At 38.8% G+C, this 17,122-nt stretch overlaps 1 protein-coding gene across 2 annotated transcripts; it reads left to right on the plus strand.

Moving 5' to 3' along the window:
- Positions 1-6: 6 nt before the first annotated feature.
- DUT (deoxyuridine triphosphatase) lies at positions 7-10,317 on the plus strand. 2 transcript variants are annotated; one of them, XM_014944430.1, is made up of 7 exons: positions 7-39; positions 577-739; positions 2,253-2,344; positions 3,464-3,508; positions 8,446-8,520; positions 9,502-9,572; positions 9,988-10,317. In XM_014944430.1, exons 1-7 carry the CDS (start codon positions 33-35, stop codon positions 10,042-10,044), a joined length of 510 nt encoding a protein of 169 aa, XP_014799916.1. In that variant the 5' UTR covers positions 7-32; the 3' UTR covers positions 10,045-10,317. The 2 variants fall into 2 exon arrangements, with proteins under 2 accessions (XP_014799916.1, XP_014799915.1); XM_014944429.1 differs by lacking the exon at positions 7-39 and adding an exon at positions 106-212.
- The last annotated feature ends 6,805 nt before the right edge of the window (positions 10,318-17,122 follow it).

Raw genomic sequence — 17,122 nt, forward strand, 5'->3', positions numbered from 1 at the left:
GGGCCGCTGGCGAAGGGGCTGGGCCGCGCTGCATGGCAGGTAGACCCCGGATCGGCGGAGATGCCGCCGCCGCCACCCTCCGCCCAGTGAGCCTGTTACCGCCGGAGAGCGGCGGGGAGCGCCGGGCGGCCTGAAAGCAGCACGCTCCGCACACGGCGGCGGCGCGATGCTGACCAGGTGGCCCAGGCGGCTGCTGCAGCCCTGCGGGCGCAGTAAGAAGGTGGCGGGGAGGGGTTGGGGGGAGCATACACTGCCCAGCCGCACTGCGGCCGCGGTCCCGGTGCCTCGGGCGCCCGGCCGTGACTGGGGGGAGGCTGCGGCGCGACCGGCGCGTCCCGCCCGCCTCCACGGGGCGGAACCAGCACCCCCAGGGGCCCCTCAGCGAGGGCCTGAGGAGCCGGGCGAGGCCACTCTCACCGGCGAGGGGTGGCGACGGTGTTCCGCTAGAGAGCGGCCGGGGAGGGAGCCACTGATTTCCCCCCCTCCGTGCGTGCCGGCAGTGGGCCGTGCTAGTTTTCGCGGGCTTTTCCCTCTTCCCCTCACGGGTTCTCTCTCGCAATCCCTTTCCCCGCGCAGCAATGCCCTCCTCCGAGGCCGTCCTGCAGCCGTCCCCCAGCAAGAGGCAGAAGGGCTCGCTGCCTGAGGAGCCCACCGCGCGGCTCCGCTTCACCAAGCTGTCCGAGAACGCCTCCACCCCCTCCAAGGGCTCTGCTCGGGCCGCGGGCTACGACCTGTACAGGTGAGGGCGCCCCACCCGGGAGGGGCTCGCGCCACGCCCCGGCCATTTCCTCTCAGGGGGAGCCCGTAGCTCGGGGCTCCGGCGACTTATGGGGTGATTTCCACGGGTGGGAGTCGTGCTTCTGGCAAATCTAAGTTTTACAGTGGTAGGATGGGGAACTTTTGAGTTGTGAGCGTGTCACTGCTTCATTATCCTGGGAGGCAATGAGGGGGCAATGACAAGTTAGTGCAGGGAGGGTGGGCTAGAGTGCCAAATGTATCTGTTTTAACCAGCTGTTATTTTTTTAAAGTTTGTATTTCTCTTCAACTAAACCTAAATATAGCAGCACTATATAATCTAGGATCTTCTTGCCACCTTGAACAAAGACAGAAGGCCCAGAAACAAAAAAGAAAACGGTAGCGCACGTGGGCCCCCCTGCCAGCCCTTGCCTCGTGGCTTCTGAGCCAAAGGAAATGGTGGCGAGTTTGGTAACGCTGTTGGCCAGAAACCGTGTGGGGTGCTGCACAGAGTTAGGGTTTGGTTTGCTTGAACTGATAATAACCATTGTTAAAAGGTTTTCCCGACCTTCAGGAATATCTGCAGCTAGGCTCATGGTTGTTTGCATAGCGCTTCTGTGATCAAATACAACCACTATATCTGAAACTCCAGCTTTCCCCCTTTTTTAGTATTACTTAGAATAATCAGCCTGTCTTTCTCTTCCTTCACCTATCTGCCTTCCTTCCTGAAGCTTTGCTTCACCACACTTGGTGCTTTTCCTTTGTATTCGTTATGTCTTACACCAGGTTCATTTTTGTTCATGTTCCAGTGGTGCACTGTACACCTGGAAAAAGTCCGTTCCATAAAAAACTGTTCAGTGCTTCCCAGTGTTTAAAAATCAACTGTTTGTCAAGGCCAAGATATGCTTACCTTAAACAAGGAGAGCAGTCTCACTGTGGTATTTTCATCACTGCTTTTCATTAAGCCTCCAGTTCGGTACCTTCAAAAAGTTCTTAAAATCTCTCTAGTTTGCTGTTCCCAACAGAACCCTGTGAGTCGTGGACTTCTGACTTGCTCAGAACACAAACATGGTTTCCTAAAATTTAACGTAACAGATTATTATTTTTATTACAATTAGTGCATCTGCTGTTAAAAAGCTTAATCAGAAGAGTGTGTTATCTTTAAAATTTCTGCTTTTTCACAAAAGTCACACAATCCCATTCGCCTAATGAGCAATTTAAAGTTAAACTTGGGGGGTTTTGTCTATCTTACCAGTTAAAAAACATTTAAAACTAGCGATCTTGAGACTATACTGTTCAAATGACACTACTGAAATCTTAAGCAAGCATCATCAAAATGGGGATATATTGTGTTTTAGCATAAGCGTTAGATTTTGCAAACCTGTAAATATTTATTGTATAAGTTCCATGGTATAAATTCCCAGCAAGAATAATTCTGGGTAATTTTTACCTTGAGTTACAGAGAAGAAAATTTTGAAAATAGTCTAAATAAATTAGTGTTTCTTTCTTTAATGCAGTGCCTATGACTGTGTGATACCACCCATGGAAAAGGCTGTAGTGAAAACAGACATTCAAATTGCACTTCCTGCTGGATGCTATGGCCGAGTAGGTAAGTAAACAGGCTGTAAAAAGGCTGTAGAGTCATTGTAGAACAGGTTTGATGCCGTCTTCACATTTAGATTCTGCCTAAAGCTTTCAGAATTAGTCCCCACAGGGGAGAGGTGTCACGTGGCTGTGTGATTTATTAAGCCTTGTAATAGACATTTCTTGTCTAAAAATACATTTGAGGTTTGGTGCATGTCAAATGACAGAAAGGTGAGTAGCAAAAGTGCTCATAACCTATATACAACTTTATAGGCTATTCAATAGTTTGTTATTTCTCTGTGGTTTCAGAATTAGAATAAGACCAATAGGTAATGGACATAAAGGAAGTACCCCCCTGGATGTTCAAAAATTGAGCCTGAAGTAAGAGTACTAGAGTAGTAGAATTTGACTACTTTTTGTGACAGAATACTTGAGAGAACCCACATAAAACATTGTTATGTTTTGTGTATTCTTTTTCTGAATTATGTACAAATTCTTAAAGTAAAAAAAAAGCAATGCCAGTCCACTGGAAGAGTCCGATGAGAGTTCACCGTGTCTTTTTATCTAAAAGGAGAATGTGTGTGCATTTCTCTTATCCCAGACAAAATTTTGAAGAGAGTAACATTTTAGCAGTTCAAAGTAGGCTAACGTAAGTAAAAAAACCAAAAAACCAAAAACCCGAAAACACCCTCCACGTTTAATTTATCTGTGTATAATATTTCATAGTTAAGTGCTTGCCAAATATTGTTTTGCACTGTAATTTGAATAGATTGACCATTTGAGATGATTCCAAACCAGTGGTAGCTGCCAAAAATAAACTGAGATTAGATTAGTTGTTGTCTGCTCCAGCCACATTCCTTGGATAAACCTACTCTGTGGCTGCTGGTCTAATCAAAGATATGTTTATATCACTTAAAGATTGCAATTTCTATTGTAGCCTGTAGCAGCTGTTATTTGCTTTAATATATACGTTAACACTTACAGTAGTTCCTGTAAAATCATGCTTATTTTAGAAGGACTGTGGAAACAGATCTTGCTACCACGACTCTGTGCAAACACATTATTTAACCTATAAATATTGTGTAAGAGGTTTAAAATAAATAAATTACTATACTTAACAAAAAAAAATAATTTTGTTTTCTAGCACCGCGTTCTGGTTTAGCTGCAAAGCACTTCATAGATGTTGGTGGTAAGATTTTTGTTCTTTTTACTAAGACTTTTTAAATCTTGATTGCAGAACTGCCTTAATTTCACATTGTAATAGGTGTGAATAAAAAACGCGAGCTTTGTTGGTAGTCTGGCAAAAGGAGGTAACTGGGAAATACCTCAGACAGCCAGTGCCTCCTAAATATTTTGAAACCTGCTGAATTATAAAAAAAAATACTGTTTTTAAAAAAATATCAACTGTATTGTACTTTTGTAGGCGATACCTGGCATAAAAGTTATTTTTTGATGTAGGCTTCAAAGATGACTTCTTACATTCTGCTTTCTCCATTTGACTAAACATCTATGTGTGATTCTTTTCAGTCTAGTGTAGCATCTGAATGGATTAAATAAATAACACGCATATATTCTTTTACACAGAGAGAATATAGTAATGATACATATATAGGAATGATAAAAAGCACTGGAATACAGCTTTCCTTGATTATTAGGATGAAAATAGCTTTAGTTTTACTGATAAAACTATAACAAATTATGTAAAACAAGATTTATACTTGTAACTTTGTACATTTCTTGACTTAAAAATTGGAAGTCTTTTGAAACAGAAATAAAACTAAAACCCCACTTTCTACAAGTCTACAGGTTTGGTTTTTGTTCAGTACTAGCAATAGATTTCTTTTGAACAACGGGATTATTTTTTAAGTATTTTGAGCTTTTCTTCAATCTTTATTTGAAATTCACAGATACCTCCCCAAAACCAATTATTATAGACATATCTACAGTCAGAAGCCTTCATGAAAGCCTCACTATTCTTTTAGCATATCCCTGTTACTGCAGCATGAAGTAAATGAAGTTGAAAGTTCAATTCCAGCTTTGCCATGGACTGATTAGAGCACAGGCACATTCTCTTAGGTATTGTATTATAAAATGGTATCTGAATTGCACAGAAGTCCTTGCTGCTAAGATTATTGTGGAGTTATTCTGAGCACAGCTGTAACTACAGCAATTTAACTAGCACTAAATGTGTATGACATTGTTCTAATCGTACAAGAATACAGTTCTAAGTTAAAATGCTTTCTGCCTGCTAAAACTCTAAGCAATTGGTTTTTCTGGCAATAGATTGTAGTAAAAGAATGAAAAATTACATTTCTGATGTAATGACATAAAGATACCCGTGCATCTAATGGGTATCTTCTAAAGCGCCGGGTGGACAAGAGAGAGCACATTTTTTGCAAGCTTATTATAAATTGAGCCATAATGGCAGTTGACAAGAAAAGTGTGCTGGAAAGTTGAGACCTTTTCCACTTCTCTAGGTTTTTGGTTTGGGGTTTTTCGGGGGGGGTGGAAGGTTGTTGTTTGATTGGGTTTTTTCCCCCCCTCTCTGTTAAACGAGAGAGACTATTTGGAGCAGTGATACTCAGCCTTTACTTGCCTATAGGCTTGGCTCTGGAGGTGAGGAAGGGTAACTCTAGGCATCCTTCTCTTTCTGATGCGAAGCCAGCCAAAGAGCAAAGCAATTCCCAGTATAATTTAGAGCTGCTGCAGAACTACTTTTTTTCTGCCTGCTTTATGGCATATCAAAGCCTGGCTGTGCCTGTGATACTGTTCTGATATCAGAGGTTAAAGAGGAGCATCTGTGCCAGCTTTGTGTCATTTGGGCTTTGTCTTAAATAAGCATTGATCCTTGCATGTCTGTTACACTAAGGTTTTTAATTGTTGCTGGGTAACATACAAAAGAGCACTAAGATGGAAATCAAAGATTCTTCACACCCCTGTGACTCTATTATACATGGTCTACTATAGTGTGGTTCTTTAAAGCAACACTTCTAAATCAATTTTTTGTTTATATGAAAAAATATACATGCTCTGTAACAGTCTCTTCAATTCAGTCTGAAAGTTAAACTAGGAAATACCAGAAGGCAACGAGATGTGCTTAACAGGGTGACCTATGTTCTGATTTATAAAAGCTGACAGTTGACAAACCATGAGTAAAAATTATTACTGACAATTATAAAGGACTTATTAAAAAATATAGAACAAAACCAAAACAGTTCTTACATAATTATAACTTGTCCTGCAGAAATACTTTTGTCACAATGAGGGCATTATCCATTTAAGTAAAAATACATTGCCAGAAGTCCTAAGGGTCAGGGAGAAAAATTGGGATCATGCAAGAATATGTTCAGAATTCGCATCTGCTAGGTGTGGATGCTTTCCCAACCAGTGACACGCCAGACTTCTGACAGAGTATGATGGAAGGGCAGACTGCCAATTCCAATGCATGATTTTTCCAAAAATTGACTTAGGTGATTTCCACCCAATACATGTAACTTAGAAAAGTGCCTTAGTGCTCAGCAATGAGTATAATTATTGCAACTTGGTGTTGTGGAGTAACAGAATGCCAAGGATGTTAACATGTTTTGCCAGTACACCCTGTTACATGGAGTGAGTTTGTTACCCTACACAACAGGAAAACTGATCAGCTCTTCCTGGATCACATTTTCCTGTATTTTACAAGGATCTTTTAGTTTTTGCTATAAGTAGTGTAGCTTGAACTCAAAATCCTTATGGTGATTAAACTCCTTAAGACTATGTCAGTGGAGGTAGAATACATTTAAAGCAAAAATGATTGGTAGGAAACTAATTTCACAAAATCTTTACCCAGCTGTGCCTTTAATGGAATTTGAAGTTGTCACAGCTTTGACACTGTTTCAGTCACTCGGCACAGCATTAGACTACAAACTATATTTTTATGTGTTATTTTCTTAATACAAAACTTCAACTCTAAAAAAAGAAGTTCTGTTTGTATAGGGAATGCTTTTAAGGAAGAAGCCTGCTCTTCCTCTCTGCATCCTCTGGAAAGCCTTCATCCTCAGAAGTGTGCAGGAAGTGCAATTCTTACCTGCTAGAAAATATATCTGATACCATCTGTAGAACCATTACAAGGTGTTTACTTTATAGCTAATCTTAGAAAATTAGAGTTTTAGCGAGAGGATTTTTTTCTCCTCTAGGGAATAATAAGAGTGACTTCAGCCACAGAAACATTCATCAGTCTTTTCCACTTTCAGTTATCAGACAGTTTTCAAACCATAGACAGCCAGTCCCTAGCAGCCATCAAATAGGTGGTCAAAAGAATTTGGTATCTTTTCACAGAAGTATCTTATTTAAGTTGACAGCCTTTACAATGAATACTTATAAAATAAATTTTAGTGTCTCTATATAAAGCTGAGATTGTGCTAATGCTGTTGTTTAGAAGACAGGGAAGCCATCTGACTAGATTAATTGTAAATTAGTATAAATCCATTCTAACACTCCTTTCCAGAAAAAAAAAAAAGTTTAGGGCTTGAAAAGGGATAGAAGTACTAACAAGCCATTAAGCTCCAGTTACTCCAATACAAGCTAAGTTTTAGATACTCTTGTTTTTTCTTTTTTTCCTCTCTCCCAGAAAATAGCAGCAATGTCTTGTAGATCAAAAAGCTTCATTAGCAGTTAAGCACTAAGCAATACATCAAATATGATTTTTGTCATTATGTAGAAATAAACTTGCTCTCTGTCAGAGGCATGAAGGCAGAAAAGTTAATTTAGAATGATTTTTAAGTAGCCCCAGTTGTTCAGTTCTATAATTTCTTTTCTGGATAATTCCATCAAGAATGTGACATGCAAGAGTTTCTTGCACATATAAACCTAACCATACTACTTTAATAGGTACATTTTATATATATAAAAGCATAATCTCCATTTAAATAGAACTAGTAATCTGTAGTAATCAGTTTTGAGTATTGTATCAGAGCAGAATACGGTATTATAACAGAAATAAAACTAGCCCTCGTTATGTTAAATTAGCAAATTCCATTATCAATCTCTAATGCATAGCAATATCTGTCCCAGCATATGGTCTAGAAAAGTGTTGTTTTAGCTGTACAGAAACACTTGAGAATGATTTGTCAAATTAAGAATTTATCCAAAGAGCTAATGATCTTTTTATATGCATTTATGAGCATATATACATAATTTTATGTGCCAAACATGAATTCTGGCTTTCAGCTCTCCAGCTGATTGACACATGTGAACAAATGCACCAAATGTATGGGCAGCTGACTGCAGAACTTGCATGATGCTTAAAATTCTTTGTGCTGCCTTTACAAGTTTGTTGAATCTCTCTTTGTAGTGCATCTATGTAGTACAGGCTCGGTGTTCACTATTATATAAAACAAAGCAAATTATTTTATAGAGTCATAGGATTGTCTAGGTTGGAAGGGACCTTTCAGATCATCGAGTCCAACCATCAACCTAATACTGCCAAAACCACAACTAAACCAAAACCACCACTAAACCATGTTGCTAAGCACCATGTCTACCCATCTTTTAAATACCTCCAGGGATGGCAATTCCACCACTTCCCTGGGCAGCCTGTTCCAATGTTTGGTAACCCTTTCAGTGTAGAAATTTTTCTTAATATCCATCCTAGACCACCCCAGCACAACTTGAGGCCGTTTCCTCTTGTCCTGTTGCCTGTTACTTGGGAGAAGAGACCGACCCCCACCTTGCTTTAGTTCTGTTACCCTGCCGGAGAGATGGGATTTGGATCTGTGCAAATCCATAGCTCTCAAATAAGAGCTGTTAAAAACAGATTTCTGCTTGACACTCAAAGAGCTGAAAGTTAGCAGAACAAATGGAGCCTGAATTTGGTACAGCTGTCTTGATTTCAGATAGAGTATTACAACTAAAATTAGTAGTACAGTGGTAAAACACTTCTTGATATGTGACAATATTCAGTTGTTTTTGCAAGGTGGATTAGCATTTTTAGACATTTCAGTGTTTTCATATGTATTGCTTAATTGTGCATGAGTAAAGGATGTCAATATGAGATACTGCAATCATCTGCTAACCTAAACCAGCATTATCTAATATACCGACAGTGTTTATTAACTGGATATTCCTCTTAATTCTTTCTTATGACAGCTGGTGTTATTGATGAGGATTACAGGGGAAACGTTGGCGTGGTGCTCTTCAACTTTGGCAAGGAGACTTTTGAAGGTAAGTGTTAAGCTCAGCAGAGCCTGTTTTCAGCCATCTGACTGAAAATGCAAAATTATTTTTTCTTTAAAAGTCCATGAAGAGTTAGAATTAGCTGACACCGTTATTTTTTTTGTTAAAATTAATGAAAACATGGAAAGTTAACGATGTCCTCTCAAGGAAACAGGAAAAAATTCCATTCCTAGCAAATTAGGCAGCATGGAAAAAAAAACCCAACCCAAACCCACCCAAGAAAACAACCAACCAAAACCAACCACACCAAAACAAACAAAAACCACCCCTGCTTAGCTAAGCTTTAGATTCATGAGCTGTACCGAGGTGCAACTTTGTATTAAGCTACTTTCTTGCTCTGGAAAAAAAATAATTATCTAGCTGAGCGGTATGTGAGATAAAAACTTCTCCAGGATCCTGGGAAACATGAGTAATAAAGATAGAATCTTCCCTTAATCATGCTGTCTTTCTGCAAACAGTGAATTTTAAGTGTCAGGACCCAGTTACAATATTGCCGGTGTTTTTGCAGCCTTTTCTGCAACTTCACAGCACAAGCTGCTTAGGAGAGTTCTGTGAACCAGATTGGGTACTAATCAGAAATTTTGTTTTCCTTTTATCAGTTCAGGTGATTGCCCCAGAGCAATCAGTTCCTGGGTCTAGTTCACAAAAGGAACCACGTTACATACAGACAGCTGTCTCCATCTCTGCACCATTTATGCTTAATGACACTAAGGATGCCACAACACGGAAGCAGGAAAGAGGGGAGATGCCTTGAGCTGGTGCTGCTGCTGAAACTGCACCTTAAAAGGACTAAGCACAAGTTTATCTTAGGCTGGATTTTTCTGGGGCCATTAGCATTTGCTCAACTAAGTTTCAAGTAACTGTTTACACTTTAGTACATTCTGATACTGTTGAAAGGGAATTGTCTAAATTTTGTGTTGACTGTTCACTTTTTTGGAAAGAACTAATAATGTCTTAACTTCATTGCAGTTAAAAAAGGGGACAGGATTGCCCAGCTCATCTGTGAACGTATTTGCTATCCCGAGCTAGAAGAAGTTCAAGTAAGTTGCCAGAAGAAAAATATTTCTGCTATTTTGGATAATCAATAGTTTAAGATAGTTGTATATAAGCTGAAATTTATGGTATAGACAAATACTTTGCTTTACAACTACTTTCAGTGTTAAAACTACATAGTAGCATTGCTACCTGAATAGAAATCGTGACACTTCATGCATCTATGTGGATTTTTACTTTTTTTAGTAGCTTTCAGAGTTAACGGGTACTTACGGAACACTTCAGTATATAACAGAAAACAGTTGTCTCACAATGTGTGATTTGTTTAAATTTTCGTTTAGTTTCTCAGTTATAGCTATTGGTATGAGTAAATGTACCTTCTATAATAGACAATATCTGTTGTATAGAAACAAAAGACAAGTTAAGACACTAAACCAATTTATCATAATTGATGTCTTTCAGACTCTAGATGATACAGAACGTGGCGAAGGTGGCTTTGGTTCTACTGGAAAGAACTGAAAACTTTGAATATGCTTTCTATATTTTTTTGTTATGCTATTTCTAAATTTTTGATTGAATTAGAAGTGGGATTTTGGAGTACATAGAAATATGTCTAAGTTTTATTCAGACTCTTCTGTTCTCCTGTCTACTTTTACAGGCAGTGAATTCATCTGCATTATGGTTCTGCATTAGTTGGTGAATTATTTTTTCTTTTTAGATGTTTGGTTCTCAGTAATAAAGAACTCATTGTTTATGTGCTGTTGTACTCTAATAAATTAAAGAGTAACTTAATGATTTGATTTTATTTTACTCACCTAACCTAAAACGGATGATTGTTCCCTTGCCAGTTTGTGCTACTCTTCTGGAAGCTCTTCCACATAGCTCAGTATTTCATGCTGATAGCCTATTTCATACAGAATCCGTGATAATACAGCTAATTGATAGAACTTCCCACTCTGACCCCTAAGTCAGAATAAGGTAAAGATATTTAATATTGCATCTTCTACAACCTGTCAAAATACCTGTGTTTCTGTTCAAAGCTAAAGTTCTGTCTTTGATCCTTAACTGATCCTCAAACAGCCAATTTTTCAGCTCTGTTAGAGAAGCAGACAATACACTGAGTGAAATAACACTTATCTCGAAATAACTTATATATAGTAAGTAAATAGTATGAAATATGCTGTTGAAATATTTGTTGACAAATTAATAAGTTACTGTATGGAAGAAAGATTTTGAATTATCGAAGCAGTGCATGAATTGTTTTTTTCAGTTCTGTTTTGACCAGTTAACATAGAACCCTTCTGGAATCTGTCCAGAACCCAATTGTTTCTTTAAGTGTGGGAATCTCTTAAATAACTCAAAAGCTTTCAGGTGAAAGAACATGCACACAAGAAAAGGAACAAAAAGGAAAGAATCTTGAGTATTTTGCCACTTTACAGAAAAGAATTAGAAAAAGGTGTGAGGCTCTCAAATACAGTTTTTTTCCCTGCAGCTCTCTCTATTCTCTTTTTAGATTTTCTTAGCTGAAGGGTCACAAGTATGAAATACTTGGCTTTAAGGAGTGTTTCAGCAATGGAAAGGTAGGTGTTTTTGTAGAGTAAGATGTTTCACAGCATTCTCCTCCTTGATAGTCTCAGATCATAATAGTCTTGTTGGTATTAGTTGTATGTCCTTGTCTAGGACTAACTATTTCTAGTGAAACAGGCCCAAAATACTGCACATTTAATACATCTTACCCCCTCTTCCCCAAGGAGCTGGAAAATAAAGTGTAATATGACAGCATTCAGATTCCTTCAACCGTAGGATAGTCATTGCATTGACTTGGCAATGCTGAAGCAGCAAGTACATTCATCTTTGGCTAGGGTAGAGGTCTTTCCCTCCATAAGCTTATATATGTTATATGCTTATCAGTTTTTTGGGTTTGGTTTGTTGGGGTTTTTTTCCTCACTACACCCTTATCACAACACTGTACTTGACATCCATAAACCCACATCTCCACACACAGGCTTACCACCCAAAAGCCGATTGTAAGCAAGAAGCACATCATACCAGTGAAGTTTTAAATGACTTGGAAAAGCTGATCTTGACACTGAGTTTTTTCTGTTCTATAACCTGCCAGAAGGGAACTTCCATTACCAAAGGTTACTCAAAGGTCTTAAAATAACTATGATCCTTTTGTATAAAGCTGTTTCCACTTGTTAGACTGTAAGTTTAGAGCAAGTTGCTCCTCTTGTCTTCCCTCCCCATCAAAAGCAAAATACCAGCAGGGGATGCACTGATGCAAGTGCTTTTTAAAAGATACTACAAGATGATCTCACTTGGAAGAGCAACCTACAAGGAAAAAGTTTTAAGTTTTGTTGATACTTATCATTTGTTGTACCTGTTGGAAACTGATCTAATTTCCATTTTTGAAAGCAATACTAATACTCCAGATTCTGAGATAAGAAGAAATAGAATTTGCTAGAAAAAGCACTCTCTCAGACATACGAGAAAGAAACATAAATTTACAAATCCATGCCTGCTGTTAAGTTCTCCACAAACAGACCTTATAGTGTCATCACCAAAAAAGGCTTACGTATTTTGAAAATTGGTATAGTTGAGTTCCTTTTCATAGTTTCTCAATACTTATCTAAAGAAGTATGTAATGAGTTGAAGATTGCTGCAAGGCTTTTCCCGGTAGGACCCTGGAAAAGTCTGTCTGCAACAATAGCAATGTTTCCAATCTCACCTCTACACTGAGTCCTCCCTGTGCATCAAACCATTGCACTAGGGTAACACATTCTGATAATTCCATTTATAGCGTTGGGATTTTGCTTCAACATGAGTAGCAAGTCTGTAGAAGACAAATACTTGTAATCAGGCAACAAGAGTTATGTACCTATGTACTGAAAGTTCTTAAGTCGATACTATTACAGAGCAGGGCCTGTATAAAAACAATTTTTTGTATTGGTAGCAAGTAGAGAATTCTTACAACAATATTTGTTACTCTCTTGTTCAAACCATGTTGCCTGCATCTCCCCTTCTTTTTTTTTATTTTTTAAGAAACTACTACAATTTCATTAATATGAAAAGCAATACCCTCCAAATTATTTTAATGTTCCCTTTTCCCATTATTAACCAGCTATGCTACAAAAATATTTTATCTTTGTATCTGGCAAAGAAACACAGGAGGCACAGAACAGTATCTGTTGCGGAAGCCGTTTTTCACCTTCACCCGGCTCTTACTCATAAAATTCACCCTCTCCCTGTTACCAAGGGGAAGAAGATAGACCGGCAATTCTTCAGCAAGGTTTAAATTTCCCTCCTTATAATGGTAACATCTTAAGATTTAATTAGTACATTTGATCCCGCTTTAAACAAAAATCAAAACGTTTAAGAATTTTCATATTAGCAAAAGGAGAAGACTGCAAAACATGTTGATCTTGTTTGTTACTCTAGCTGCCTACATTAACTAGTTGTAAATAAGTTTGTAATTTAATGAAAAACTGGCCAAGCATGTCATTGACTGAACAACATCCTTGAGGGAGTAACCCCATGAGCAGCTAGACACTAACATGGATAGGTCTTACGTCCATCTAGACAGATTCATGTCTCCAGGACCTGTCACTGAGGTGTGGTCCCCAGGGCTCACTATAGGCATGAAATTGAGGAGAGGTAAAGAAGCAAATCAAGTCCAAAGTGTGCTATTTGCAAAAAAATGAAATGAAAATTACATTACGTAAAAATTATGTTGGACTGCTCTCCGTTACCACTGAACAGGTTCAGACAAAGCTCTTTAAGTTTAGACTGTCAACTAGTATTGTAGAAGGGACATGTTGTCTCCAAGAGGAGTTAACTTAAGCTTGGGGAATGATTTTGTTGAACAGCCTCTGTGTAAAAGGAACATGGAGCTTTTATAATGGAAAATAATTTGTTGGGAGTTCTCATCTACAGCAGAAAATGGCTTTTTCCTGCAGGGAAAGGAAAAGGACATTACTAACTAATAATCTGCCTCCTTTCTTTTAGAAATGGATTTGATTTGTTATAAATAGAAGAGAAAACCTGACCTTCAGCCCCAGGTAAATTTGGATGAGAACGCTAACTTTTGAATTCAGATGCTTGGCTCCAGATTCCCTCCCATTGTTTGGGTTCTATTTTGAGATCTGAAAGGGTTCTATTTCCTAATTTGTAGTGAAACACATATGAATGACAGGTTATATTCCCTTACTAAGGCAGAAGCTGATGAGGGTCTTGAAGGAACAGGTGATCATTAGACAATTTGTGCTATTTGAACTCTCCGCTTACGGACAAAAATCTTAAAAGAAAGATTATGGTAATGATACCATGGATCTTTAGTCCTTTTCTTGGTTCCCTGAAGTATTAACCTAGTCTTTAATGGCTGTGAATTTAGCACTGCTTCCTCAGTTCAGCTACTACATAGTCTGTGGCATGTTAAGAACTTTTTGGATCTATTTGATGTTTTTTAGTACATCAGCCACTAGATGGCACTTGAAGTTTGCTTTCTTTTCCACTATTTTTTCCAGAGGTATTTTTCAAAGAACTGTTCATCTATAATTAAGAGTTGATGACTCCCATTGGGACTATGCTGGCGGAAAGCAAGATGCAGCAATATTTGAGTGAAAGCAGGCAAAAGTATAACCATTAAAGAGGGAACAATGACTATAATTTAAATAAGATTTGGGTGGTTGCAGTGTTTGCATAATCCCTCCTGGCATGCAAGAGCGCTAGAGAAGCCTGTGGCTTTGCTCTCCTGCTGTGTTTCAACAAAAATGGAAAATTGTAATGAACAGCAACATTTTTCCTATCTTTCATATTCGCTCTCTTCTCACTCCCCCTTCCTCCATTCCTTTAAGTGGAATGCAGTCTACTTAAGGATTGCATTGTAATGAAAGTATAGCTTGGTAAACTTTGCATTGGATTCTTCAAATCAGATGCCTCTTGCTGCAAGTTCAGGACATAAATTAAAACTTATTTAATATGTGTTAACCCAGTAGCGGCAGGTGACTCATAGTAACCTGAATTAGGTGAATTTTTATGAAGGTTCCCTAGTTTCTTTATTGGTTGCTACTCCTGTAATAGCATAGTCCAGTGCTCTTGTATTTGTTTTCCCTCCCTTCCCCCCTTCTATTTTTTTTTTTTTTAAATAACTATCATTGTACTTTGGCTTAAAGATGGTTAAATAAATTTCGGTATTAAGTAAACTTCTATGACCCTGCCTATTTCCTGTCCTGTCAAACCTTTCCTTGTAAGAATAACAGTGTCCTTTTATTTGGTGGAGTGTAGCATGATGTTTTTGGCAGGCCCAACATTTTTGACTTGCATAAATTTGTGACCTCAAGTGCAAGAAAAGTGAATGCTTGCTTCAGTGCCTCATGGTTTCTGCCTAAAAAGAAAAGTGTCCACATCACTAACCATTACAATTTCTGAAGGAAAATTATCAGCACACTTATTCCACCTGATTGCACATGACTGCACTTCCAAAGAAAAGAATCATAAATAAAAATAAGTATTTTGCACCTAGTTATGTAAGGCACCAAAAGTCTGAAAATATAGGGCAGACTGTACTCCTTACGGGTTTCTAGAATTGGCACAAATGGCACTTCCCTTGCTAACAGCTATTTGGCAATCTCTGCGGCAGCAAGGATGTGATTCTGCAAAGTGTAAATTTGGGTCTGCTGCTGGGAAAAGAATGTCACATTGCATGGTTAAAGGTTGCAGGATCAGGTCTGAAGTGAATTAATGTAATTATTTTCCGAAACTTTCCCTCCATTAACTGTGTGGTTATTTAGCTCTTTACCACTGAAGCGATGCTTTCCCCTGCTCTGTTAGAACACGGCAAGAAAACCTTTTACCCTGCCAAGTCTGAAAACCTGACAGATTAGTTTTATAATTTGAGAGCCCTCATCCAAAAAGTAACTACTGTATTTTAATATGTAAAATATGCTTAAATAAACATATGTGAGCTGTATATGCACACTTACTTGTTTCCCCTTAGACTTTGATGGTTTTTTCATTATGTCACAAAAATGTAGTATTAATCATTGGCTTTTTAGGAAACATTCATATAGTAAATTCTGTAACAGAAATAAGAGTTTGCTATCAACTAATATTTCCTGTAGCCTTAACATGTAAAGCTGACATCCTTGAACTGAAGAAAGTTATCTTTTGACTACTGTTGATTCCAGCAAAGGAATTTGTTTTGTTTTGTAAAAGGAAAAAGAAAAAACAGTCATGAATGTAGTTTCTTTGGCCAGATTCTTTTAACATGAGTGTTTTGTGGTTTATGGATTCCTAGCCCGAAAGGTTGTCTTCGAGTGTCCAAGACAAAATAACTATGTGTCCTAGTTGGAAGAAAACTTCCCCTTTCCTTTGCAGCTAAGGGGATTGTGCCATGTCTAGCGAGCACGGCAGTGGGTCTCCAGCACTGCCTCACTAACACACCCCAGTCCTGACCACAGCCTTCCTGCCTGCACGAGCTTTGCTCTCCCATCACTGCCAAATTGCAGGTATCTTCCTCAGGGTGCAGGGCAGCATCAAGGAATTGATCCCATTTGTCAGGTTTTCACAGCAGCAAACACAAAACAACAGTCTCGTTTTCCTATGCTTCCATGTAGAAGCTACTTAGGGCAGCGAGGCAAACTGTCAGCATTACAGGTAAATCAAGCCAATAATATTGTAGCAATACATAGGCTGGCAGCAGTCAAAGAAGAGTTAGAGGAAAAAGTATTATATTTCAGTTCTGTTCTTACCTTTCTTCTCAACTTGCATTAAGGCATTAGCAATGTGAGAAAACTGAAAAAGGAGTTGTGGAAATGGCAGGAAATCATGGATCCAGTGACAGAGAACTCATTGCCCTCCCTAGACGTGAAAAAAATGAGACAACTGAGTCAGAATGGACTGAGAGCTCCCACTTCATCCTCTTGGTGAGTTTTTTTTGGATTTGGGGTGGGTTGTATTGTTTTGGTTGGTTTTATTTGTTTATATTAATCATATCGATTAAACTACTAAAAGTTGTCCAGGAAAAACTGGATAAAGCTCACTGCCTGGGAGGCTGCTACAAAGGGAAAAGCCAAACTGCTGCTCTAGGGAGGCAGCAAGATACTGGTTTTTTTTTTTGTCAGAACATCATTCCTCACCCAAGTGCAGCACTGTACATCTTGTTATCAGTTTCTAGCTAAGAGAGGCTTTAAAAGCAGCTTTAAAGAGGGCTTCACATTTCGTGAAGCACGACATATGTTGTGTCCTGTCCCAGGTCATCTGCACAGAGCCTCCAGACTGCTGTACATAGCTTTCCCAAATGCCAGCTGAGTAAGACTAATAGTCAAAACAGGCAAGCTTTCACCATTGTATATTGAGCAGGCTGGAAGTCTGCTGTGTAGGAAAAGTAGCCTCTGTTTGCACTTTTTATTTGGATGACCTTCTAGATGCTTAGCATTTATGGGACAGCCTAAACTGAGCAGATCACAGCTGAGGCACTTCTGAGAAGTTTGGTTCCTACAACGGGATTCTGGATTTTTCAGTCCTGCATGTTCCTGCTTGCCAACAGGACCTACATTTTTACTTTTAAATCTTTAAAACTGTGAAAGCCTACATTAGT

The sequence above is a fragment of the Calidris pugnax genome, unplaced genomic scaffold (assembly GCF_001431845.1).
Source record: "Calidris pugnax isolate Ruff unplaced genomic scaffold, ASM143184v1 scaffold70, whole genome shotgun sequence".
Taxonomy (NCBI): domain Eukaryota; kingdom Metazoa; phylum Chordata; class Aves; order Charadriiformes; family Scolopacidae; genus Calidris; species Calidris pugnax.

Excerpts from the sequence above, each read along its gene's own strand:
- DUT (XM_014944429.1), top strand. The coding sequence starts at position 167 with ATGCTGACCAGGTGGCCCAGGCGGCTGCTGCAGCCCTGCGGGCGCA. Across the intron at positions 213-576 it reads GCTGCAGCCCTGCGGGCGCA|CAATGCCCTCCTCCGAGGCC; the intron begins GTAAGAAGGTGG and ends TTCCCCGCGCAG. Across the intron at positions 8,521-9,501 it reads TGGCAAGGAGACTTTTGAAG|TTAAAAAAGGGGACAGGATT; the intron begins GTAAGTGTTAAG and ends ACTTCATTGCAG.